Source organism: Ictidomys tridecemlineatus, chromosome 3, assembly GCF_052094955.1.
Source record: "Ictidomys tridecemlineatus isolate mIctTri1 chromosome 3, mIctTri1.hap1, whole genome shotgun sequence".
Taxonomy (NCBI): domain Eukaryota; kingdom Metazoa; phylum Chordata; class Mammalia; order Rodentia; family Sciuridae; genus Ictidomys; species Ictidomys tridecemlineatus.
In genome coordinates, this window is record NC_135479.1 from 59,036,656 (window position 1) to 59,063,175 (window position 26,520).

Here is a 26,520-nt window from a genome sequence, read left to right on the forward strand (position 1 = left end):
GGAAGACACCCGGCAGGAAAGGCCCAGCATCTGCCCGGTCCAGGTCCAGACACTCTGAGGGTATCTGCCGGGAAAGAGCCCAGCTCGCAAAAGGGAACGAAAGCGGAAGTCGGCGCAGAGGCTCCTGGGAAATGTAGTCCGGCTCCTCCAGCTGCCGGACTTGAACCAGCTGCGACCCCGCTAAGTTGAGACCTCAGTAACCCTCAGCTGTCTCTGAAGGCGGAGAGGAGCCCTCCTGTGGTCCCGAAAGCACAGGTTGTCGTTGGCTGTCGGGAAAAGGCGGACTAGAGCCATTGGGAGCGTTTAATGATCCATGAAGGACTATTCAGAGTGTTTTAGGAGGAAAAGATAGGAAGTCAGAAATTGTAGATTTTGTCCCTTTGGTCGCTGACCACAGAATAAGCTGGACTGCAGCATTCCTTCAGAGTCTGCCACAGTCTCGGAATTATTCATTTCAGGAATTCTGGCTTATGCACCAAGCTCTTGCGTTATGGTTGCCATTGCACACATCAGCTGGCCCTTTCATTCTACAGCAGATCCCACCTTTTGCCCAGGACACAGTCCTTTCATGGCTGCCTGAGTTTCTGTCACTGAAGAACTGGGTTCTGATTCATGGAGAGGTGGGGCCTCCCTAGACCATCATTGCACCACCATGTTTATGTCTCTGCTCAGAAAAGTGTCCACTTATTTGTTATGTCCTGTTTCCTAGCCACTTTTATATTGATCATAGTGCTCCAAATACCTAAGTGATTGGATTTTTGTGTGCCCAGGTTCAGTTAATTAAGGATACATTCTGCATCCAACCCCATGATGGTTCTACTGAAAAGAGAATGAAGATGGTTGAATTCTTGGTCTCTTCTTTTTCTCTTCCGGAATCAGGAGACATCCGCAGGACACGTACAATTTTTTAGAATAGGCACACTTTGCAAAAGCCTCCACCACCAATTTAACCCCTGAGGTGAAGCTGTACCTGAGTTCAGTCTATCCTGTCTTTATAACTGTCTTTTAAAGCATTTTTCTGGTCAGAATGCTCCAGGCATCACAAAGATGCTACGTACGGAAAGCAAAACTTCCAAGCTGTGATTTTCTTTCATGTTATCTTCTTGAACTTGAGAGCAATCTGTTTTTGAAACCTGCCACCACCACTCCCACCACTATTGCCACCAGCAACACCAACATCATAGCTAACTACTCATTCAGTGCAGGAACTGTGCTGAGCAGTGAGTATATATAATCTTTATGCTGTAGAGTTTTGTAGAACAGAAACAGTAGTTAAATGAGATTGAGTAACTGACCCAATGTCATACATTTGATATATGACAGTCAGAATCCAAATGCACACTTGTAACTCCAAAATCAAAGAAGTCCCGGGGACCTTCTTGCTGATCCTGGAATAGGACAAGGTTACTCCTAGATACCTCTCAGAAGAAAGTGACCCTGTCATCCACTAGTAGATGTGGGAGTTTCTTTTGCCATGGCTGGTGGTGGTGAAGTCTGTCCCTCAGTTGCTATCTGCCCTTCTCCAGTTCTGTCTTTTCTTCCCCAGGCAGCTTGGAAGACTGAGGCACTAGTAGTGTAAATTCCAGGCCAGCCTCAGCAACTTAGCAAGACTCTCAGCAACTTAGCAAGAATCTGTCTCAAAGTAAAAAAAATAAAAAGGACTGGGGATGTGGCTCAGTGGTTAAGTGCCCCTGGATTCAATCCCTAGTACAAAGGAAAAGAAATGCTGAAGCCTCTACAATTTGGGGTTCAGTGATGGAGCTGGAAATCCCAAAGGACACTCAACCAGCTGGGCTTCCCCCCTCCACCACAAGAAAAGCCCCTAAAGTCCTCTGGAGTCTAATGATTTATTAAAAATGTTTGGAGTAATAGATGAAACAGGAATATCAAAGTGTTGATAGTTGTTGACCCTGACAGATAAATGAAGACTCATTATGCCTTTTGTGTATGTTTGAAAATTTCCATGAAGTAAATTTCAACAATAAAAAATTAATTAAAAAATAAGGCAGGTTAGAATCTACCTTTCCTATGCTCGGAGTTTTCATTAGACTTGCTTCCCTTTGCAAGCTGAAATCCAAAGTATATACTATTTGAGTAATTACATAATCCACTTAGTGCTACATACCTTTTTTTTTTTTTTTTTTGGTACCAGGAATTGAACTCAGGGGCACTTGGCCACTGAGCCACACGCCCAGCCCTATTTTGTACAATTTTATTTAGGGCTCACTGAGTTGCTTAGAACCTTGCCATTGCTGAGGCTGGCTTTGAACTTAGGATCCTCCTGCCCCAGCCTCCTAAGCCCCTGTATTTACAGGCATGAGCCACCAAGCCTGGTTATACCATTTTTTAAAGAAATAAAACAGAAAAGAAGAAAAAACACTGGAGTGCATTATATGTAGTGCAAATAAGTAGATGTTAAATGAACTTTTGCTTTTTTGCATGTGTATACTTGGTTGCAATGTAAAGTGTCTGTGGGCAGGGGGTTAGATGTTTCTTTGGGTAATGGTCAAAGGAGCTTGACAATTATTGCTTTAATGATCCAGTCTCCAACCTCATAGCCTGTCCCTTATGTACTATCACTCACCTTTCCTCTTCCCACCATATTTCAATACACTCCAGCCTCTTTGCTATTCCACATGCCATGCTCCACCCTCATATATTCACATAGCTTATTCCTTCACCTTCACCATATCTCTGCTTAAATGTCACCTTGAACATAATGTCTTTCCTCCTACACCCTATCAAAATAAAAGCTATATAATATCACTCACCATCTTATAATTTCCTTATAACACTTATCTCCACTTGACATTATATATTTATATATTTATTTGCTCTTTCTCTACCTCCACTCCCAATATAAGCTCTTTTGTTTTGATCAATATATCCTAAGTAAGCACTTACTAAATACTTGTTTTGCCTGTGTATTCCTTTATTAGGCAACTTATAAGTTCTTTTTGTTGAGCCTGTAAGTGGCATCTTAAATTTTTTTATTATATTGTCTCTTCTTTACAGATAAGAGAAATTCAAGTATAGAGAGGTTAGGGAACACGCTTGAGGTCAAAGAGCAAGCAACAGAGCCAAATTTTAAATTTAAAACCTGGTCACCTTGCTTTAGGATCTACTGAGACTGCCTGTCAAATGACTGCTATACAAGTTTTGTCTATTGTCTTTCAGACTTCTAGCCCCGACCCTTCTTTGTTTGCTTGTTGTTATCGAATGGGACGGAAACTTCTGTACTATATTAAACAACAGCAGCTTAAAGAGAACATTCCTAAGCTTCTCTGTTAAATTCACATTTTCTCTAAGCTTTTGGTATATAAAGTTTATCAAATTGAGAAAGTAATCTTTGTAATTTTAAAAAGTTAGTCATTAAAAGATCATGTAGTTTATCAAATGATATGTGTTTTTACCAAGTTTTTTATTTGACTTTTCTCCTTTAGTGTCCTTTAATTTGGGAGGGGGGACCAGGGATTGAACGCAGGGGTACTTAACCACTGTGCCACACCCCACCCTTTTTTATTTATTTATTTTTTAATTTTAAGACAGGGTCTTGTTTCATTGCTTAGAGTCTTGCTAAATGTAGCTCAGTGGTAAAGTGCCCCTGAGTTCAATCCCTGGACATGGGCGGGGCGGGGGGAACCTTTTATGAGATAAAGAAACTGTATTCCTTGAAAGGTTGGTAGAGTTTTTATAGTATAGCCTCATCATTCTCACTTGAGACTTGTATACCTCATTAATCTATCCATTGAATGAGCTTTTGACTTTGTGAATCTGTTGGTTTTATGCACATTACTTTACCAACTTTGACCATTTATTATTTTTGTAGTTTTTGCTTCCTTGGCTTAATCAAAGAAACAATGTTTTATATTGATCTTAAGTTAAAATAAAAATATTGATTAATACTAATAAGTTAAGACAAAAATATGTTAAAATAAAAATATGTTGGGTTAAGTAAAATCATTTTTAAAATATAGCTTCAAAAAAATTTAAAATTGCATATGAGGCTTGTATTATGTTTCTATAATCTATAATACATATAGAAACAGGTTTAGATGTTAATTATTTTAAATTCATTGAGACAGCTGCGCTTTAGCATATGGTCACATTTTCTGAAAAATGCATGTGTGCTAGAAAAGAATATGTACTCTGTTTCATGGGAAATGACATATAGATTTATTACTTTGAAATTCTTACTATTAGGATGTCTAACATTCTCCATCCTTTTATCTACTTTATCAGTTTCTCAGAAATCATATAAAAGTTTTCTATTATGAATACTGATTTATCTATCAGTTCACTAAAATGCTCTCTTGATCTCTCATTCTTTTTATAAGTACAAATGGATCCAGATGCTAAGTACAGTAAAAATATTAGAAATAATATATAGGAACTCTGAGAATAGACAAAGGAAGATGGAGTAGATAGAAAGAGAATTCAAGACTGGAGGAACATTATGATAGCAAAGCATCTTACTTCCCCCAACCTTAGTGGTAGAAGGTACTGCAGCCCCAGGGACAATTCCAGGTGAACTGGCAAGGATTGGTGAGGAGGACAATTGGAAAGCCTGCTGACAATAAGAAGCCAGAGGAAGTATTTTTCTTCCTAACCAAGACTAAGATATCTCCCATCCAGAATACAGGTAAATGAGCAGCATCACAAAAGGGTATCCTACCACAGCAATTACTGACTCAGCCGTAGCTGAGAATTCCCACTCTCCTAGACACACACATATGCACGCGCGCGCGCACACACACACACACACACCTAGAAATACCAAGTAGTTGGGTAATAATGGCAGCTGGGAATCCCAACACATGGGTCTTCCTCATGGACTGAAGAATTCCGTTCCCCACCTTGGACCAATCTGGGAAAACTCCTTCCAGCCACTCAGGCAGCACCAGCATGGACCAGTGGGAGCTACAGACCAAAACAGGACTAAAGATTAAACTGTCATTGATAGTAGAGTGAAGATGACAGATAATAGAATCAATGACCATAGGATCAATCAATAGAATTTACCCAATCTAAACAACAAAAAGAAAATGGACTAAAGATGAAGAGTCTCAAGCTGTTATGGGGACAATGAAAGAAGATCCAGTCATCTCCAACACAGTCTCAGAAAGAAATGAAAAAGACAGCAAGTCTGACAGCATAGTCAAAGGAATATATGTAATATCTCACATTTGTAGAAAGACATAACCTTATAGATTCAAGAAGATGAATAAATTCCAAATTAAATAAATTTCTATGGAGGCACATTAAAATGCTGTAAATAAAATACAATGAAAATGATCCTAATAGCACCAAAAACATGGCATTTCCTATGGAGGAACACCAATTTGAATGACAGTGGATTTGCTACTTGAAATAATGAAGGCAAAATGGAAACGGAATATTTTTCAAGTGCTGTCAACTTCAAGGAAAAGAATTGTCAAACATGCATTGCATATCTATTGAAGCTAACCTTCAGGAATGAAGGAATTTAGATATTCTGAGATGAATTGAAACTAAAATAATCAGCTTCTATCAGACTTGCCCTTAAAGAAGGATAAAGTTCTTCAAAGAGGAAACTAATCATGGAGCATCAAGAAGGAGCAAAGAACAATAGAAAGGATAGAAATTTGGACAAATACAATAGATGATCCTTCTCCTTAATCAAATATATAATATATATCTTTTGCCCATTATGTTTTCATTTTAAACTTCATTTTATTAATAATAAAATTGTTATTTGACTTTACTTCTAGCTCACATATTTGCCTAGCATGTTTTTGAGTTTTTGTTATGGTTTGTGTTTTTGATTTTTTTGTTTTAGTGCTGGGGATTGAACTTAGGACCTCACACATGCTAAGCACATGCTCTACCACTTTTTGGCATCACTTTTTTTTAATTGTTTTTGTTGTTGTTGTTTTCTTTTTTTTGCGGAGTGATTGGCTCTAAAGTTGCATTTTGTAAAGAACATATTTTTGTATCTTGATTTTATTGTTTGTTTTCTTTCAAACTGAAATTCTCTGCCTTTTGATGAGTAGATTTTATCCATTCACATTCATTGTGATAAGTGATAATAACACATCCTATTTCATATTTTCTGCTAATCAAGATGTCTTTTTATTTCTTGTTTCCTTCTTGTCTACATTTATATCAAATTATCAATTATTTTCTCTGGGCTCTAACATTATACAATCAATTTTTAGTCCCTGCTGCTTGAACCTAATCGATTAAAGTGTATTCCTGTTTCATCACCCCCTCCATTTATTTCTTAAGTTTGTGGATGTGTACAGTCTCTCCCTCATCAAGACAAGTAATTACCTACTCATTTTCTTATTTCTACTTTTCACCTTCATCTTCAATGGTGTCATCTAAAATTATTTACAGTTAGATTACTATGTAGGCAATTGGTGTCACTTTGCCTCACTATCTCTTATTCTCTTATGTTTATTAAGAAGATAATAAATTCCAAAGTAAATTATTTTTAGTCTTCCTTTATGTCTTGAAGCATCTTCCTAGAATTTTCTTTTTGCTGAAATACTTTCCCTGTGGTCTTTTATACTTACAATCCACTTTATTTTGGGCTCATTTACATAATATGTAGGTCAAATGTAAAATCCTAGATTCAAAGTTTTATATTTTACAAATTAAAACATTATTACATTTTCTTCTTGTAGATTGTGCTTCTTCTGGCAAGTCAGATGTATTTATTGAATCATTATTTGTTGAGAGGCCACAACATGCCAGGCACTGCTTTTGACACTAGGGATCCAATTTTTCAAAAATTGTGTTCTGTTTACAGGTGACTTATATTTTTTTCTCTGGAAAGCTTTAGAATTTATTTTTTATTTATGTTATTAGAGCTCACTATAATGTGTGATGTCTTTTAATAATTTTCTTGTTCAACTCTCAATGAGCATTTTCATATAAAGGTCACTGACTTCTCTTATTTCTCTATAATTCTTGGTTATTGTTTTTAAAAATGTATTTTTCACTGTTTTTTTTCCTTCCATAATTCTAATTATATAAAATTTAGTCAGTCTCCATATTGCTAATATTCTTTCTCCATTTTCAACTTTTTTCTTTTTTTGGGGGGTGGTACTGGGGTTTGAATTCAGGGGCACTTAACCACTGAACCACATCCCCACCCCTTTTAAAATTTTTATTTAGGGCAGGGTCTCACTGAATTGTTTAGGACCTCGATAAGTTGCTGAGGCTGGCTTTGAACTTAGGGTCCTCCTGCCTTGACCTCCTGAGCCACTGGGATTATAGGTGTGCACCACTATGCTCAATCCTTTTCAACTTTTCATCCCTTCTTTCTTCTAAGGAAGAATATAGTTCCTTGACCTCATATTCTAGCTTTGTAATTCACTCCAGAAATTTCTCACACTTGCTTCAACACACCAGAAAAGGTGAGTTGTTCGTATATATGATGAATTGTATGTATACATGGGGAGCAATGAATTATTCCCTATTTAGATTATCTATAGTACTAAAATTTGGGTAATGTAACTCTCCATTTATCAGCATATTCCAATTAGGTGACCTTGCACCTTAGAAAACCTCTTTTTGTCTACCTCTTTGTTTTAAAAATATTTTACTTATTTGTAGTTAGATACAATACCTTTATTTTTATGTGGTGCTGAGGATTGAACCCCAACCTCACATGTGCTAGGCAGGCACTCTACCACTGAGCCATAACCCCAGCCCTCCACCTTTGCAGTAATCATTTGGCTCATTACTCTTTGAGATGGGTCTATTATCTATTGGTATCCACTCCTCTCCCAGCCTATTTTCAAGGATATCCCGTGCAATGATAAAAGAATGGGCAAAGTTTACCCAGGGTAATAGGGAAAGTAGACAAGAAAAAACAAAACTCACATCTCCCCACCAACACCTTGTGGCATCCCTCTACATACACAGATGAACTGTAGTTGTTTGAGAGTTTTTGTTTGTTTGTTTGTTTTTGTGGTGCTGGGATTTAAACTCAGAGCTTCAGGTGTGAGACAAATACTCTACCACTAAGCCAATCCCCAGCCCTTCTACTGGGTTTCAAATCAACTTTTCAGTAGTTTCTCAATCCAATAACCTCTCCTTCATTTTGCAGGGTCTCAAAATTGGGTTTTGAGAAAAGAGATAACCACTTATCAAAATATTAATTATTTTTCGCTGTAAAATAATATTTCTATGTACCTGATGGCTAAGAATAACACACATTTATTATCTCACAGCTCCTATAGGTGAGGGTCTGGGCATAGCTTATTTGGGTCCTCAGCAGCCAGCTATCAAAGTATCAGATAGGACCAGGTTCTCATGGGTAGACTATAGGGAAGGATCCCTTTTTAAGCACAAAGAGGATGTTGAAAGGTTCAGTTCCTTGCAGGCTATGGGATCGAGGGTTTTAGAGTCTTGCTGGTTGTTGGCTAGAGGCCATTCTCAGTTTCTTGTCAAGTGGTCTTCCCAATATCACTAGTTTCTTCATCAAAGTCAGCAAGACGATTCTGCCACCAAGATAAGCATTAGATTCTAATGTTGCCTTTGTTGTATTTTATCAGTAAAAAGTGAGTCACAGTCCAATTTTGCTTAAAAGCAGGGGTTTGCAGGAATTGGAAATCATTTTGCCGCAAAGTTTCTGAAAGCCACTGAAGGGTTTTCAGCATTAAAGTAACATCATTTTCTTGCTGTAGAATGACCACTAGTCAGAAATTGTAGAGAACAGATTGGTGGGAGAGAAAATATGAGTTCTGGAACCCAGTCAGGAGACTGTGACTGTAATCCTGGTGAATACATGATAGTCAGAGCTAAAATAATGCTAGTGGGAATAGAGAAATGGAAAAATTGGAGTTAAGAAATATATAGGACTTGGTGACAACTAGACAGGGTAAAGGTTTGCTTCTGACTCATGCAAATGAGCGAATGGCAGTAACATTATTCACTGAGAAGCAGTGTAGACAAGATGAATTTGAGGTAATTTAGTCCCATAACAGAACTGGACTCAGCCACGTTCCCTTGTTAATATAACTTTTTTTAAAAAAAAATTTAGACCATCTTTTTTATATGTATGTACTTTTGGGGTTTCAAAGAACCCATTGTTCAAATTTATTAAAACTGGTTCAATCTTTTCAATTCATCTCACATAATATAGGAATTTTTAGGAAAGCAAGATAGTCTACGTAAAAAAGAACATTGGAATTGATACTGCCGGTTATGGGTGACCAGTTCTGCTCCATCACATGTTGAAGTTTGAACATTAGAGAAGAATGCCAAGGAAAGCATATAAAGCAGGGTTTATTTTTAAAAAAGGGTAACATAAATTCCTCTGGGGAGGGACAAGGGGGCCATAGCTGGTATCCTAGCATCCCAAAGAAGCAAGGTGCTCTGCCCTTTTTATAAGTCCTAGGCTTCCTTTGTTCTTCTGCCCTCTTCCCCTTATCTTTCTCCTTCCTTTGTAGGTAACTAGGCATTTGGCTAGGCCTAGGAATGTTTGATGGATGGCCAAAAGGTGGGAAACAGGTGGATTGAAGTGGGAAGGGCAGGATAAAGCAGCCAAGGACAAATTAATTAACAACCTTACCTCAGTAACAGGTTGGAGCAGAGGGAGATTCTTGATAAGAATGGAGAAAAGGCTCCTAAGTAATTAACATTTCAGTCCTTCAGAGGACAGTCTCTAACTTGCCGGACTCACTCAAAATTGGCTCCTTGATCCAACATAACTCAATTTACCTATCTCTACTGACTGCCTCTCTAACCCTGGCTTCAGAATGAACCGGCAACCAAGAACCTACTGCTCCTAAAAACACACCTTTTATATGTTTAAATGTAAAGGATGAGTTTGGGGAGGACAAAAACATGGATAAAATTCATCCACTCCAATATACTGTACAACAGAATAGTTTTGCATTGAACTCTGCAATCCTAAGCATTGTGCACATGGGTAGACAAGGCGTGAAAAAGTCCAGCCATTCGGGTCAGCATTTCTGGAGCTGCCTCCCTCCCTCCCTCCCTTGGCGGGAGATCAGACACAGAAGACGCTGCCCTATATTCCAGCAACAGAGAAGAAACCAGTTGTGCTCCAGATTCTCCCAGCCCAGCCACGCATGCTCCCTCCCACCTGCAAAGCAACGGGCCTGACGGCGCGCAAGGGCTTCTGGGAATCGTAGTTCCTGGTGGGAGGGGCTGGTCGGCGTTGCCCCGGCTTCTTACGCATGCGCGACTCCGAGCTGGCCTGAGAAGTTCGTAGCCTTTGTCAGGCCCGGGATGGGAGGTGAGTTGGTTTTACCTCTACCCCCACTCCGCGTTTGGATTGGGCGGTGGCCCCAAGGGGTCGTTCTGTGCCCAATCGGGACTGGAGTGCTCGTTTGCGAAAGGAGTCTGGAAGGCAGACCTTGAGCCCCATCCCCTCACGCTCTACCCTGAATCCTACCCCCCGGACCCGGGTGCTAGCGCGGTGCCCGTCGGTGCGCGACCGGCGGGCAGCGCGGAGCTGAGCAGGACACGCGGGGCTGTCGTGGGTCCCGGGCGAGTGTCCTGAGCGCCACGGATTTGTCTATGCTGCTGTGCCTCGGCGGCAGCTCCAGCGCCATCTCTTCGGACGCTCTGTCCCCCCAGGGATCACTCCCAGCGCAGGGACAGGTATTTAAGGACCCACTCTCAGGGATGCTGTCCTCGGGTTTCCAGGCTCCCGCTCTGTAGGACCGAGGCAGGCTCCACCGTGAGAGAGAGAGAGAGAGAGAGAGAGAGAGAGAGAGAGCGAGCGCGACCTGATTCTGACTGAGACATTTCCGCAGAGCCCCCAGAGGAAAGACAGGAAGGAACACCCGAGGCTCCCGGGACTTCTGACTGCTCTGTCCACTGAGGTGTGCCTTGGGTGAAAAGCAGAAATCTTCAGGACATGGAGGAGGTGGTGATCATGGAGACAGATTTGGCCGAAATGCCTGAGAAAAAAGGTAGAATTGCTCAAGTGTTGCACTTCTGTGGTGGAAGGGTGGAGTCCTTCCTCCTGGAGGGAAAAGGGTTGTCTCGGAATAGGTGGCCATTGGCAGAGAGGACTGTCTGTCTCCATTGTCTTGGTGGATGAGTGGGCTATTTGAGTGTAGAGAGTTTGGTACAGGATCATCCCCTGTCCTTCCCATTGCAACCTGGTGCACAATGGACCCTTCCAAGCAGCCCCCAAAATAAGAGTGGAAATGTTAATCTGAGATGTGAGCACAGCTACAACCACTCCTCTCACTTGCTCTTCCTTTCAAATGATTATTCCATTCTAGTCCCCATCAGTGAATCTGAGAAATCAGCTTTGTGGTTGACAAAAATTTCTCCACACCCATTATTTCACTTTATTTATAGTCACCTATGATTTAAATTCAGTAAGGGTTTGATTTTTTTTGTTTGTTTTGGTGATGATGGTGTTTAACATGCAAATCAGACTAGAAGGCAAGGGTTGACTTTCAGTACTACTAGACCAGTGTTTCTTGAAGTTTGTTCTGTGACCTAGCATCAGAATTCCCCCTAAACTCCCTATCTGTGCTTCTTAGGTTTTTGGATTGCACTCCATATTCAATCAGTGACAGTTACTCTGAAGTGAAGTCAGCAATCTACATTTTAAATAAGCTTTTAGAGTAATTTTTGAGAACCATTGATATGATGGTTCTATGAACTATGATACTAATTTTGTGTAGATTGAACTGGGAAATTCACTGAATTTTTCTAATTTCTAGATCAGAGAGGACCACCTTCCAGAATGTGATATGATTATAGCAATGCATTTAAGTCTGGTATAGCAACATTCCTGAGCATTTTCCATAATTCTGGGAGGTAATATGTTGTTTGGGGGTGGGGGTCCTTTCAGTCTCAGTGTTAATAAGGGGCACATTTAGTGTGATGGAGGGATTTTTAGACTTGTAGTCTTATAAGTCTAAGTAGCATCTTGAGCCCCATCTTGACTGCTTTCTTGCCCTTAGCCATGTCTTCCCAGGATTCCCCCCTCTGCCAAGAGAAGAACACAGATGAGGAAGAAGTGGCAGCTATGTGCCTCACAGCCAGATCACAGGTGAGTGTGAGTCTACTGGTGATAGAAGTCCCACCTTATTTCTCAGAGTACAGGTGTGCTCCCTTCTTTTTGATAAAAGTTTCTTTTTTTTACTAGAGCCCATCTAGAGAGCTGAGTTCTAATTCTGAGAGATTAATGAATTTGGTAGGAAATACTTTCTACTTTTCCATAGTACCTCAATTCTCCACCTAGTTTTTATTGTCCCTCTACAGGCAGGTAAGCAACATTTCCCTTCTTTGGCCTACTTTGCTATTTCTGTGCTTGGTAATGTGGGAAACTATTTTAAACATAATGTCATGAATGAATGCATGTGATTTGATGAATGAATGGAGGAAAGAATGCATGTTACTATATGTAGGAGTTTAAGAAAACATCTTAAGTTATGAAGTGATTAGAAGGCAATTAATACTCAAATAGTTCAAATGAGTGCTATAAAAGGGAAGCTTAGGAAGGGATAAAATAACTGTTAGAATCCAGCCCAGCCCTCCAAAGGGGCGAATGCTGGAGTATTATTTCTGCAACTTACTCTTATATCATTGCTACCCCTTCCCTGTGCAAGAGCAGCTATGGCAAATGTTAGGAATTTTTGAATTCATGTAGTGGTTGTACAGTGGATAATTATTGTTTTTCTTTAAACTTTCATATGTTTTCAGCCCTTTTTATTTAGAGACAGGGTCTCACTAAGTTGCTCACGGCCTTGCTAAGTTGCTGAGGCTAGCTTTGAACTTGCAATCCTCATGCCTCAGCCTTCCAAGTTGCTGAGATTGTAGGCTTGCACCATAGCGCCTGGCTTTTATTTCTTAGATCTCATATTATTACCATTTTGTAAACTTTAAACTTTGGAAAAACTGTAAACATAAGAAATGTTGCAAAGAATACTAGATATCTTGTCCAGATTCTCTAGAAGTTAACATTTTTACTTTGCATTATTTCTTTTTTCTAGAATTAGGACATTAACAATAGTATAATACCATACCCTGCTGACCTTCAGATTTTCCATCTGTCTCATTTTTCTGTTCTCAAAATTTCTACTTTTATCCTGTAGTTCTTTTTCATGTTCCTTAATTTGTTATTATTAACTTGCTTTGTATGCTTCTTTCATTTAATTACATAATTTTTAAATGAAATAAAAGTGTTTTAAGCTGTGAAATTTCCTTTAAGTACAGTTTTAGCCATTTGGCATTGGGGTCTACATTATTTCATTATTATTTTTATATTCTGATGGTTTTTTATTATCATCTGTCATTTTTCTGTTCTGTTTGGGAATTTATTGCAATTAATTTTGTTAGTTTTTGCAAATGCTTCATGAATGTTTAAAAAGAAGGCATTTTCTGTACCATAACAGAAACTATAGAATATTATTTTCCAAGGCTTGTTTATATATGTTTATTCCTGTAGCATTAGACTGTTATTCCCATTCTCTATGACTTTACTTAAAGGGCATGTTCAATACTGGTATATTTCCACCTTCTTATAATTTTGTATCTTTTTTCTTATAGAAACAAAATATGAATGGTATTTTACACATAAACCTCTGTGTGTTAAATCTTAGTTAGTTTGTTGCAGTCACTTTCCAATTTAATACCTCATTTATTTATTTTTTATTTAATTTAATACCTTTTACCTTGAATTAATTAAGTTTAATAGGGTTTGGTGCTCACTGCCAATGTTTTTGTTGCATATCTTCTGTTTGCAAATTCTACATTGCGATAAATCTTCTGAAAATTGATTCCTCATATATTTATTAAGGACTCACAGGGAAATTATGTAGACCTGTTTTCTTTTTTTCCTCTACCTATATTTTGTTTACTTTGCCAAACAAAATTGTTAACTCATTGGTAATATTTTACTCCCCAGAAAAAATGGAATCTCTCAAAGGAAAAACCATGATCTTATTTCATTTGATTCTTACGTTGAGATCTGCACAGTGTGCCTGGCACACATTTGATATTCAGTGACTTTACATAGAATATTCAGATTCTAAACACTGTTAGAATACTTGTCACTTCCCTTCTTGAATGTTATCTCAGGCCTTTGCTTCAGTTCCAGCTGAACAATGGTGTGTGTGTGTGTGTGTGTGTGTGTGTGTGTGTATGTGTGTGAGAGAGAAAAGCAGAATATCAAATGAAAGATGGTAAACACAAGTATGTTTTGTTTCTTAGGAGAAAATGACATTCAAGGATGTGGCCATGGACTTCACTCCAGAGGAGTGGGGGAAGCTGGATCCTAAACAAAGGGATATGATGCTGGAGAACTATAGGAACCTGGTCTCACTTTGTAAGAATCTTCATGACGCTGAAATCTGCTTATGTGGATATATCATTATTTCATTGAAAATGAAATAGCTTCATTTTTGCCCTCATTTTTGAATTCAGAAGTCATAGAGTATCAGTTCTTTGGGGATTAGAGAAAAATCATGCAATATACAACTGAACTATAACTCCAACTGAGAAAAATCTATTTCTGCTCCAGGATTTTGGTGAAATGTCTATGCCTGTTGTGTATCAGGACTCAAGTGACAGACAGCCTAATTCAAACCAGCTTTATGTGGGAGAAATCTTGATTCAGAATCAAATATATCATCAGGAATTTTATTTATTTATTTATTTTTAATCTTTTGACTTGACTTTTCCCTATATTAGCTTTATTCTTAGGATCTTTCAATATAGCAGAGACAGTCACTGGCAGTTAAAGAACTGAGCCAAAAAGAGAAAATGTACATGTTTGTGTGAGAGGTAGAAAGGACTAGTAGCCCTTCCCAAACCTCATAGAACAAATTCTCAGTGAAAGTATCTTCTAATAACTGAAAAAGGAGGAAAAGAAAAACATTAGTAGACAAAAACTCCAGTGACCACAGTCACAATTTTGTGGTGCCACTGAGGTCCTACTTTTTCCCCATCTTCTTTTCTAAGATAAGAACTAATCTGCAAGATTGCTCTAAAATCTTTCTCTAAAATTTATTTTTTATTTGTTCTTTTTGGTTATACATGACAGTAAGTATTTTGGCAGATTATACATATACAGAGTAAAATTTCTTCATACAATAAGAAAATAAAGAGACAAACCCAGTTTCACTCTTTACCAGACCTAAACTCATACTGCATATATTTCTAACTCCATTTAGAGACCCATTCTCCCTTATTCTGGATCTTCTTATAACATTTTATCTTTGTAGATTATGGGGTTAGGATTATATTGCAGTATAAATTTTTATGCCTATCACAAATAGTTAAGTTCCATTTCTCCATTTATTTTTCCTTTTTTTTTTCTTTCCTTTCTTTTAATTAATAGGGCTTCCAGTTTCCAAACCTGAGAATTACAATTTGGACAGTGGAAAAGAACCATTAAAGCTTGAGAGAAAAACTCCCAAATGCAGCTATTCGGGTGAGTCACATAGATGGGAATCTTCAGAAATATACAGCAAAATAGTAAATAAGTGGCACTTTTTAATGCTTAAGGAAGAATATTAGAAGTCTCTATTTGCCTTTTTTAAAGTATTTTATTTTAAATTCTAAAGCATCTTAAGTACACACAGAAGTCCAGAAAATAAAATAACATGTATTCATCACCAATATTAAATGTACATGCTAATATTTTACTTCATTTACCTCTTTTTTTTCTTTTTGGTAATATAAAATACATAAAGTATCAATGCTATAAATGCTATGATTTTGACAAACCAAGATGCATTCATGTAACTACTGCCTATATCAAGAAAACAACATTACCAGTATCTCTAAAGCACCCCTGTGCCCTCTTTTAGTCACCTCCTTCCTCCCAGGGGTAACCTTATCCTAACTTAGAGTGTCATTGGTTAGTTTTGATGGTTCTTCTTATATCAGTGGACTCACATTGTACATATTCTTGTGTCTGACTTTCTTCACTGAACCGTTAACTTTGTGATAAATCCATGTTGTGGCCTATTGTAGTTCATTCATTCTCATTATCATTTAGTCTTTCATTATGAAGGTATCCAATTCATTTATTTGTTTATTATCTTAAAGATGGGCATTTTGATAGCTTCCATTTTGGGTTATGTGAATAGTGCTATAATGTTCATTCTTTCACATGTCTTTTTATAAACAGATACAAGCATTTCTGTTGGATATATACATATAAGTAAAATTATTGAGTAATAGATTAGGTTCATGTTCATTTTTATACATATTGCCAAAGTTTATAAAGTTAATATACCCATTATATTCCTAGCTGAAGATGTGAGTTCTAGTTGCTCCACTATTTGTCTTTATTTTAGCTAATTTTTTTTTTTTTTGATACCAAGGATTGGACCAAGGGATGCTTAACCACTGAGCCACATCCCCAATCCATATTTAGAGACAGGATCTCACTGAGTTGCTAAGTGCCTCATTAAGTTGCTGAGGCTGGCTTTGAACTCAAGATCCTCCTATCTCAGCCTCCCAAGCTGCTGGGATTACAGACATGTGCCACCACACTTGACTCATTTTAGCCATTCTTGAATGTGTGTAATATCTTTTATTTTTTAAGAAGTAAAACATATTAGAGATTCAGTTACAGTCCTTTCATTCTTTCTTTCTGTAGAATCAGTATATCTCAAAGTTGGTATGAATCATTCCAGAGTTTACATGTGTATATATATGTATACACTATATTTTAGTGTTTAACCTATGTTAATGAATCATGTTTGTTTATTTTAACTAATATGGAGTGTGTCCATAGTGTGAATAAAGTGAACAGTTCAATTTTACTTTTTTGCCATTAGTAACAGTTGCAGTCTTGTGTTTATTGATTCATGTTCATCTTAAGGGTTGGGGTTAATGTAAATAACTGGAAAAACATTACATGTTAGTTTTACTAGGAATTGTCTGGTTCCACACCCACCCTAGCCTTCGGTTGATGTTATCAGACTTCATTTTTGACAGTCTGGTGGGGTCCAAAATGCTATTTTGTGTTTTTAAATTTTCATTTCTCTGAGTTGGAGCACTTTTTGCTTATTGGGTATCCGGGTTTTTTCTTTTGTGAATTGCCTATTAATATCCTTTGTTTATTTTTTAAAAAATTGTACTGTTCAACATCTTTCTTTTTGAGTTATTTATTTTAGACTCTAATACATGGCAGCGGGGGGAAAAATGGTTCTTCCATTCCAGTCTTGGATGTTTTATTTTATTAAGCATATTGAATTTTTAAATTTTAAGGACAGATTTATTGATTTTTTTTAATAGTTAAGTTTTTGGAAATTTCCTTCCTTAATCCAATGTTAAAAAGATAATCTATTTGTTCTAAAAAGTTCAAATTTTGTTTACAGATTTTTATTTTAGTATATGGTGTGAAATGGGGAGCTAATTTTATCTTTTTCCAAGCTTATAGTTCATAATCTAAGATAATTTATTGAATTATCTTTTATCAGAGATTTGAAATGATGTTATTCCCCTGTATACTTGCATTTGTATCTGGATTTATTTCTCAGCTCTCTGGTTTACTCATCTATCTATGCTCCAACACTATACCATTAAAAAATAATATAAAAAATATTTTTAAAAAGATGATTTAGGAAGGATTTTTCCTAAAGAAAAAAAGTACATGTATACATATGTTATGCCTCATAAAGAAAATTCTCCAGAATACACATATAAACATGTTATATCTCATAAAATCCTTCCTGAATATTCTTTTTTAAAAACTGTGTTCTTTTGAATAGTGGAGTTTTAAAAATCTTTCTCTGTGATTATGGATACATGTCTGTTTATCCTTGTAAGCCTTTCTATCTTTGTGACTTGTCTACTTACCACTTCTTTTCTGGGGAGAAATATTGCTCTTAATGATCTTTGAGAATGCTTCATATATTCACCCTTTGATTAGTTGCACACATTTTTCCTTTCAGTTTTGCAATACTTTTTGATGAACAAATTTAATATTCTATATTTTTAATTTTCTGCCTTTTGAGTATTCCTTTAAAAGTCCTTTCTCATCCCACGACTACATAAATATTTGCCTGTGTTCTCTAGTATATTTGTTCTTTAAATCCTTAATTCACTTGGAATAATTTCTTGGCTTTTTTGGTGTGTCTTTGCCGTAGTCCGGCTGTAGCAAAATAACCAGGGGGTGACGAGGAACTTGTGTACATTGATACAGCAGGAGTGGGAGCCATTTATTGTAGCACAGGAGGGGTATATATACATTCCACACAGCTTATCTTAATTAACATAAACTAGATACAGCAGTCAACCAATGAGGAATCTCCACACTTAATGGCTCGCTGGCGTTACTTTACAAACCACTCCCTCTGCAAAATGCCAGGCACCTTCTTGACTTGTTTACAGACTCTAACATGTCTTCTTAGTTTTCTTTCTTTTTTTTTGTTTTTAACAATTTAATGTTTGGATTGCTCAAGATTTGACTTTAATCTCCCTTTCATTTTGTATTCCTGGAGTCATAAATTTGAGTGCTTAACATGGGCCAGGAGGTTATATAAGCAAAGGAAGCAAGGTCAGAATGGTAAATTAGAGGAACACGTGTCTCAACTGAAAGAAGTGGCCATTACTCCATTAGCTCTAATTCAAGGACTGGCAATCTTTTTATGTAAAAATTTAGGTCATAAATGTTTAGGCCTTATGTGACAGATGGTGTCTCTGTATCCACTCAGTTTGACATATGGTGCAAAAACAGCCTTATGTAAATGAATGGATATGACTATGTTTCAATGAAAATTTATTAAGAAAAATAAGCAGCAAACTATAGCTGTCAGCCCTTGTTTGAACTAGTTGTTGTCCTTTAGTATGCTTTCATTATTTTTTCCCCCAGAGAAACCTAAAATTTGGTTCTATGTGACATACCCTTATTTTTTAGATGTTAGAAAATGATTTTTAAAAATTGTATAAACGGTGAAGGCCAAACACAATATGCCTGAGGTCAGATTGGGCTGACGGGTTATCAGTTTGCAGCTTCTACTTTTGCTTAGGTTGTCTGATCACTCGTATCACTAATTGTCATCTATTCAGATAATTCCCACATTTGTATTTCTGTCCTCAATCTCTTTTCAGAACTTGTGTTCTGAACATCTGTGTGACTACTTCATGTCTCTGTTTACTTATGTCAAAGATTCCTCAATTCACAGTGTTCAAAACTGGATGTCTGAAATATGCCCAAATTCCTCTTTCCCAACAGGATCCTTTTCCAAGAACTGTCTTAATGATATTTACTGTCTACTAAATCATACATGCCAGAAATCTATGAAGTCTTTATATTTCCTTCTCCTTCCCTTATCCAGTTTACCATTATACTTACCTAATTATATTCTAAATATTTCTTCACTGTTACTATCCTTCCATTTTATTTTTGTGTGCCTAAATTACTATGACAATCTCCCTGATTCCACCTTTACCCCTTTGTACTTCATTCTATATATCACAGTGAGAAAGTTTTCAAAATCAAATTGGATCATGCCATCCATTTGCTTAGAACATTTCAATGGCTTCATGTTTGATATTTACTTGTAAAGATTACATTAAATTCTTTCTCCTTCTATCTGCATAAGGGCTAAGTGTATTTTTCCCCAGTGACTAGCACAGAGTCTAGCATGTAGTAGATACTCAGTAGTTATTTGTTGGATAAAATGGATAGACAGATGAGTAAATAAATAAGTAGAATGTATTTGGGTATATGGAATAAGAAATCTAACTTAATTTTCTTCTAAGTTGTCATGGTACCTTTTGTTGAAAAAGAAATATTGTTTACTGACTGAAATATTACCTTTCTATTATCCTTAATTGTTCCATATACTGTAGGAATACAGTTTATTTCTGATCTTGCTCTTCTATTTCACTGATCTGTTTATTCTTTTGAATCACTGTTTAAATTATTCCATCATTTTAAAATGATTTACATTGGGTATAACAATTCCAATATATTTATTTTAGGTAAATATTTAGAAAGGTTCAGTACCTATATCTACCCACTCTCCTCTGTTCTGATATTTCCCCTATAGATAACATTTTTATTTGTTTTTTTATTTATCTTTCCTTGGTTTGGTTTTGTTTCTTCTTTCCACATTTTTTATTGGTGCATTATAGTTTACATAATGATGAGATTCGCTGTTACATATTCATATATGCACACAATGTAACATTATAATTTGGCCAGTGTTTCTCCCCAGCTTTGTAATTTTTATAAGCTGGTTAATACTAAATTTTCCTTACTATAAGTTATGGTAATATCTATTATCAGCCATTTCTTTTTCTTCTTTGTCTTCTTTTTTTCCCCCTGTTTTGAACATACATTTTATTTGTTTATTTTTAATATATGTATTTTTTAAAAAAATTTAGGTGGACACAGTATCTTTATTTTACATTTATGTAGTGCTGAGGATTGAACCTTGTGCCTATGCATGCTAGGCGAGCACTCTACTACTGAGCTACAATGCCGGCTGCTTGAACATACAGTTTAATATTCTTAAATACTTCTGATGAGTGAATATCCTCAACTCACTTCTTACAGAAATTCTGACTTGGTTAAACAATATATACCTAAATTGTGAGAAAAGTTTCTCCAGAATCAGATAATCCTTGAAATTCTGGGTCTGTCACTCATTAGATTTGTATTCCATCCAATCTTTCCTTGGTTTTTGAAAATACAACCAAATAATATACTTATATCTCATTCTCCTTTTCCTGACACAAAAAGTAACAGCAAACTATACAACATTCTTTTACAACTTGCTTTTTTTTAAAAAAAAAATACTTAATATATGCTGGAGATCACATAGCAATACGATAAAAATCTTTCTCATTTTTTAAAAGTTGCATAGTACTCATTGTATAAGCTATAGTTTATTCAGTCATTTCTCTGTATTAGGTATTGGAACTGTTAACAGTCTTTTACAGCCTTAATAAGTGTTGTAGTGAATAGCCTTGTTCATCTGTCACCTCATATCATATATTTGGATTTTTTGATGAGAAATTTTATAAAAGCATTGTTGGGAATATTAAAATGGTAATAGTACTGAACATAAGTAGGATTAAAAGACCAGAAACCTAAAAATTCTGTTTACTAAGATGATAACTACCAATATTTATTACAGCAATAGGAATTCTATATATAAAAAAAAACTGGAAAGCACTTTTTACTGATCCTGTTCTGATCCAAGTGTAATCATTGCCTGCTCATCCACTGATGTATTGCTTCATCTGCATCTCTCCTCCTACCTTTCTTGTCATCTTTCCTACCTTCCAATTCTCCTGGATAGGGTATACTTGTTTTCTCTGCATACACTGAGCATTTGTTTCCCTCTATTTGCTTCTCTTTTGTAAATCACCCCCCAAAATTCAAATCTATTCACTCCTTAAATGTGTGCTTTTCACCTTCATTAACTCTTAACCTATTACAGAATGGCTATTTTTTTGAGCACAGAAAATGAAGGAAATTTGCATTTCCAATGTCTTTCAGACGTGGAGACTTTACCTGAGAGCAAAGATTCATCTTCAGTTCAAGATTTTTCCAAAGATGAATCACACCCAATTGCAATAATAGATAGACTGGCAAGAAATAGTGTCTATGACTCCAAATTGGAAACAGCTCTTGAATGTGAAAACTGGTTAGAAAATCAGCAAGAAAACCAGGAGAAACACTTGAGAGAAATGTTTACCCACATGAATTCACTTCCTGAAGACGAAGATCGTGAGCGTGATATATATTGGAAAACCTTTGGTCAGAAGTCTGTTCTTATCACTCAAGACAGAGTTCCCAAAGGATCTTATGCCTTTCACTCACTTGGGAAAAGATTGAAACAGAAATCAAATTTAATGAAAAAACAGAGAACCTATAAAGAGAAAAAACCTCATAAATGTAATGACTGTGGTGAACTTTTCACTTACCATTCAGTGCTTATTCGACACCAGAGAGTCCATACTGGAGAGAAACCCTATACTTGTAATGACTGTGGGAAATCTTTTAGCCACAGAGCTAATTTAACTAAACACCAGAGAACTCATACTAGAATTCTCTTTGCGTGTAGTGAATGCAAGAAAACCTTCACGGAAAGCTCATCCCTTGCAATACACCAGAGAATTCACATCGGAGAGAGACCTTATGAATGCAGTGAATGTGGGAAAGGTTTTAACCGAAGTACACATCTTGTGCAGCATCAATTGATTCATACTGGAGTGAAACCTTATGAATGTAATGAATGTGATAAAGCTTTTATTCATTCATCAGCACTCATTAAACATCAAAGAACTCACACTGGAGAGAAGCCCTATAGATGCCTAGAATGTGGCAAAGCCTTTAGCCATTGTTCATCCCTTACTAAGCATCAGAGAGTTCATACAGGAGAGAAGCCATATGAGTGTAGTGAATGTGGGAAAACTTTTAGTCAGAGCACGCACCTTGTTCAGCATCAGAGAATTCATACTGGAGAAAAACCCTATGAGTGTCAAGAATGTGGGAAGACCTTTAGCCGGAGCTCAAATTTTGCTAAACATCAAAGAATTCATATTGGAAAGAAACCCTACAAATGTAGTGAATGTGGAAAAGCCTTCATTCACTCATCAGCTCTTATTCAACACCAAAGAACTCACACAGGAGAGAAACCCTTTAGATGTAATGAATGTGGGAAAAGCTTTAAGTGTAGTTCATCCCGCTTCAGACATCAAAGAACTCACATAGAAGAGAAACCCTGAGAAATTACTGAATGGGAAGAAATGTAAGTACATTTTATTGCTGCATTAATATCTGAGTGTTTAGGTGGACCCATAATGTGCAAAGGCCAATGCTATGTGCATCTAGTTTCACTTGCCTAATATATAATTTCACCCATAGATTCATTTTCTCCTTTTCATGGTCATATACCAGAGGCTTGTTGTACCCTCTCACTTTGAAAGAAAATTTTTATTTTGTAACTTAGGCTGAAATTTCATATCCTCGTCAGAAAGATGAGATATTTTGTAACTTAGGCTGAAATTTCATATCCTTGTCAGAAAGATGAGATTACTCTGAATTCAAAGTAGCCTCCTACATATACATATATATTCTTTCTCCAGGGTACCATTTCTTTTATTTTAGCCATAGAAATTATGAAGGCCAAGAGTAGGAAGTTACTTAGGATTTACTTCCTCCCCTTGAAGGCTGCTGTCTAATTTGCTGAACATAACTAAAATGTATTTACAGCAAGTTCTAAGTTATGTTTACGTGGATTATGTTGTTCATAGATTTAAATACTTGTTTTCCTTCATTTGAGAGATTTTCCTGCATTTTCCAATTCCTTGAGAGTTACCCTGAAGTAGAGAGTGGGTCAGAATCTTAACTGTCATTGTTAATCAAGTCTATCTTTTTCTTAACCTTGTCATTGATTGAATCCTTGGTTTTCGGTAGTCAAAGTAGGGGAGGCTTCATTTCTGTATATTTTTTAGCTTTCTGAAAATTGGGTTTTGTCACCTTTAGAAAAAGCCGTAGGATGTTGAGAATCTGAAAAGTTGATAAATTCAATGTGCTGTTTTTATTTAGGATTCCAGTCAAGAAGAGAACTGAAGCAACTGTGAGGCACCAGGGCATACTTTCCTGTTCGGTATGGAAAAAGCTTATGAAACGGCCCTCAAGTGAGTCATTTGAGGATTAACAGCTGCTCTTCATGAAGAAGTTACTACTTTTTTTTTTTTTCTGACCTGTACATTTACCCATATTCTTGGTATTGTTCTTATTCTCTGTATGTCAGTTGATCTTTGTCCCAGAGCTCTTACTTAAGAAAGTGGGCAAGGCACAAAATCAGAGAGGCATATTAGCACAAGTTACATGGGTGACCAAAGACCAGTGGCAAGATTGGAAACAAAAGCAGCAGTACAAATTAATATCTAGTAAAACACTATACATGTGTCAATTTTTGTTGTTACCCTATTTATGTTATATGAAAACTATAGGGGGGAAAAACATAATCACAGATTTCTTTCTTCTCTTCCAAATCTTTACCTTCCAATTCCATACGTTTGCCCCCTCCACATTATTCCTCTCAGTAGGAATCATAAATTTTATGATTGAAGAAAATTAGGGGGTAGGGTGTAAAGAATTGATGATAATGGGGATCACTCTCATGAAGGCTGAATGGAGTATAAATCCAGCAGTGAGGGTGAAAGACCTCTTTCAGGAAGAGATAATAGAAACATGGAAGGGAGCCAAAGTGGAAAGGCTTAAGAGTTCAGAGGTCAGGGTGGGAAAATAGCTTACTTAACAAAATATAGGAAAAGTATCTCAAGTCTTTCATCACCTTAATCAGTATGGTTTAGAGCAGGAAGTGGCAAGCTATGGTGTGGACTTTTGGACCATGTCTGACCCATTGCTTTTTTCTGTGAATTTTGTTGGGACTCAGCCATACTCGTCAGTTATATGCTATCTTTGGCTGCTTTTCTATGCAACAGAGTTTGTGTCTTGGGGGCTGCTACAATCCAGTTCCACATACTGGATAGCTTATAAACAGAAATTTCTCAATAATTTTGGAGACTGAGAATTCCAAGGCACCAGAGGATGCGGGTTTGGTGATGTGGTACTTCCTGGTTCACAGAGGGCTCCTTCTCTGTGTCCTTAGCCCCTTAAAAGTGTACTGATTCCCTTCAAGAAGACTCCACTGTGATGACCTACTCACCTTCCAAAAGCCCTACTTTGTAATACCATGACATGGGTGATTAGATTTCAGTGTAAAAATTTTGGAGGGGCACATTCAGTCCTTAGCAGATTATATGTTTCCCCAAGCCCTCCAAATTTACTATTAGGCTCATTATAGAAAATGTTAACTGGCCCCTGCACTAGAGAATTCATGTCAAGAGGTGGGATAGAAGGATTAAACCCAGAGAAATTAGGTAGAATGGAAAGTTATAATGATGGTGAACATATCCTTCCTTAGGGACTAGCCATTGTGGTTACCCTCCTAAGCTAGACTAGAAAGCAGAACAAGACAGATAAATACCCCCAGAGGGATGGCTCAGGAACTCCATAGTCTTATCACTATTTTTAATGTTACAGAATATTAGGAGAGAGAAAAAAAATGAGGTGGGGGAAATATGAGAGATTGGAAATGATGCATGAAGACACTCCTAACCATTAGGTTGCAACTATACATTCTAGAGAGAGTTGCAGTTATTTAAGCATTTTTAGTATGCCAAAAGCTTGAGTGAAAATAAATTCATTTTGGAGACCAAAATTTGACTAATGAAAGAAGACCAACATGGGCTTTTCAAAGTTGAGTATGATTTTTGCCACTCCCAGGTAGTAATTATGTGACCTTGAAAAAAACTACTAAATCTGGGTTTCGGTTTCCTTATCTGTAAAGTGGGAATAAGTCATCCCTTCCTCACAAAATTGTCATGAAGTTTAAATGAAAATGCATATGGAGGATTTAGCACATCATCACTGTAGACAGTCCCCCATTCCTGCCCCCTCCCACCTGCCTGCTCATGAATACTCTGAGGTCGCATGCTGTCTTTCTCTCTATGATGTTTATATTTTTAAATTGTATTTTCATCAAGTGACTAAGCATCAATCAGTAGAAGTTACTTTAGTATCTACCCACTTTTTGTTTACCAATAAAGAACTGTGACTCTCCTGCTCTCTGACTTATCTTAAAGAGGGAGCTTTCAATTTTTGCTTTTGCTTCCATTGGTGCTGTTCCTTGCAATTTCTTTGAGACCTTGTGGAACCTGCCGCTTTTCCTTCTGAATATCACTTAAGCAGGAGCTATCTGATAGTTCCAGAGACTCAAGTTTACAACCTAATTGCACTTTAACTAGTGTTAAGGGATTTGCTCTTTTACTGGGAACTCTGGCCCTTTGCATTTTGTATTTGTCCTTTCTATACCTAATGTTCAACCTAATTACGTGTTTATATTCCACATAAATCTTGGAAGTTTTAATGATCTGCATTTTAAATGTTTTGGTTACCTATAAATGATATTATCTGTTCTTATATTATCTGTTCTATTGTCAATAAAGATGTTGTTTGTACATATATTGTCAGAGACTTTGTAAATTGCTTTTAAACTGTCCTAATTTAAGCACATTTTAAGATGAAAAGAAAAACTAACTGTAAAATATCTCCGTATCACTCAGGAAAACAATCACAATTCTGTTTATCTGGGCTTTATAACTTTTGGAAACATGTGATTGGGAATGAATGCCCTTGACAGCCCAAATGTCTCCAAGAAGATTACAGAGTAGAGGAAGATAGTTTCTACCAAATAGTGCTGATTCCTTAGGCCAGGTATAGCACCATTCACATAGCAGAGGTAAAGGGGGTAAAGGACAAGAAAGAGGTTTCATATCAAACACACAGTTGGGCTAGGGGTTTGGCTCAGTGGTAGAGCACTTGTTAAGGCCTCTGTTTTAATCTCAGCACTTCTAAAAATAAAATAAAATAAAAAAGAACAGTTTAAACTAGGTAAAATATGATTAGAAATGTTTGGATACAAATATCAAACATCATTCCATCCATAGGTAATTAGTTATTTTAAGTCATAGTTTTCATTTTCT

General features: G+C 36.7%; 1 protein-coding gene across 4 annotated transcripts; it reads left to right on the forward strand.

The window, feature by feature from the left end:
• Positions 1 to 10,167: 10,167 nt before the first annotated feature.
• Positions 10,168 to 25,995, forward strand: Znf286a (zinc finger protein 286A). Of its 4 annotated transcripts, none has more exons than XM_040269576.2 (7): positions 10,168 to 10,255; positions 10,669 to 10,937; positions 11,949 to 12,037; positions 14,200 to 14,314; positions 15,329 to 15,421; positions 21,458 to 22,712; positions 23,513 to 25,995. In XM_040269576.2, the coding sequence occupies exons 2-6, from the start codon at positions 10,883 to 10,885 to the stop codon at positions 22,687 to 22,689; spliced, it is 1,584 nt and encodes a 527-aa protein (XP_040125510.1). In that variant the 5' UTR covers positions 10,168 to 10,255; positions 10,669 to 10,882; the 3' UTR covers positions 22,690 to 22,712; positions 23,513 to 25,995. The 4 variants fall into 4 exon arrangements, with proteins under 4 accessions (XP_040125510.1, XP_040125509.1, XP_040125511.1 ...); XM_040269575.2 differs by having other exon boundaries at positions 10,779 to 10,937; XM_040269577.2 differs by lacking the exon at positions 10,669 to 10,937.
• The last annotated feature ends 525 nt before the right edge of the window (positions 25,996 to 26,520 follow it).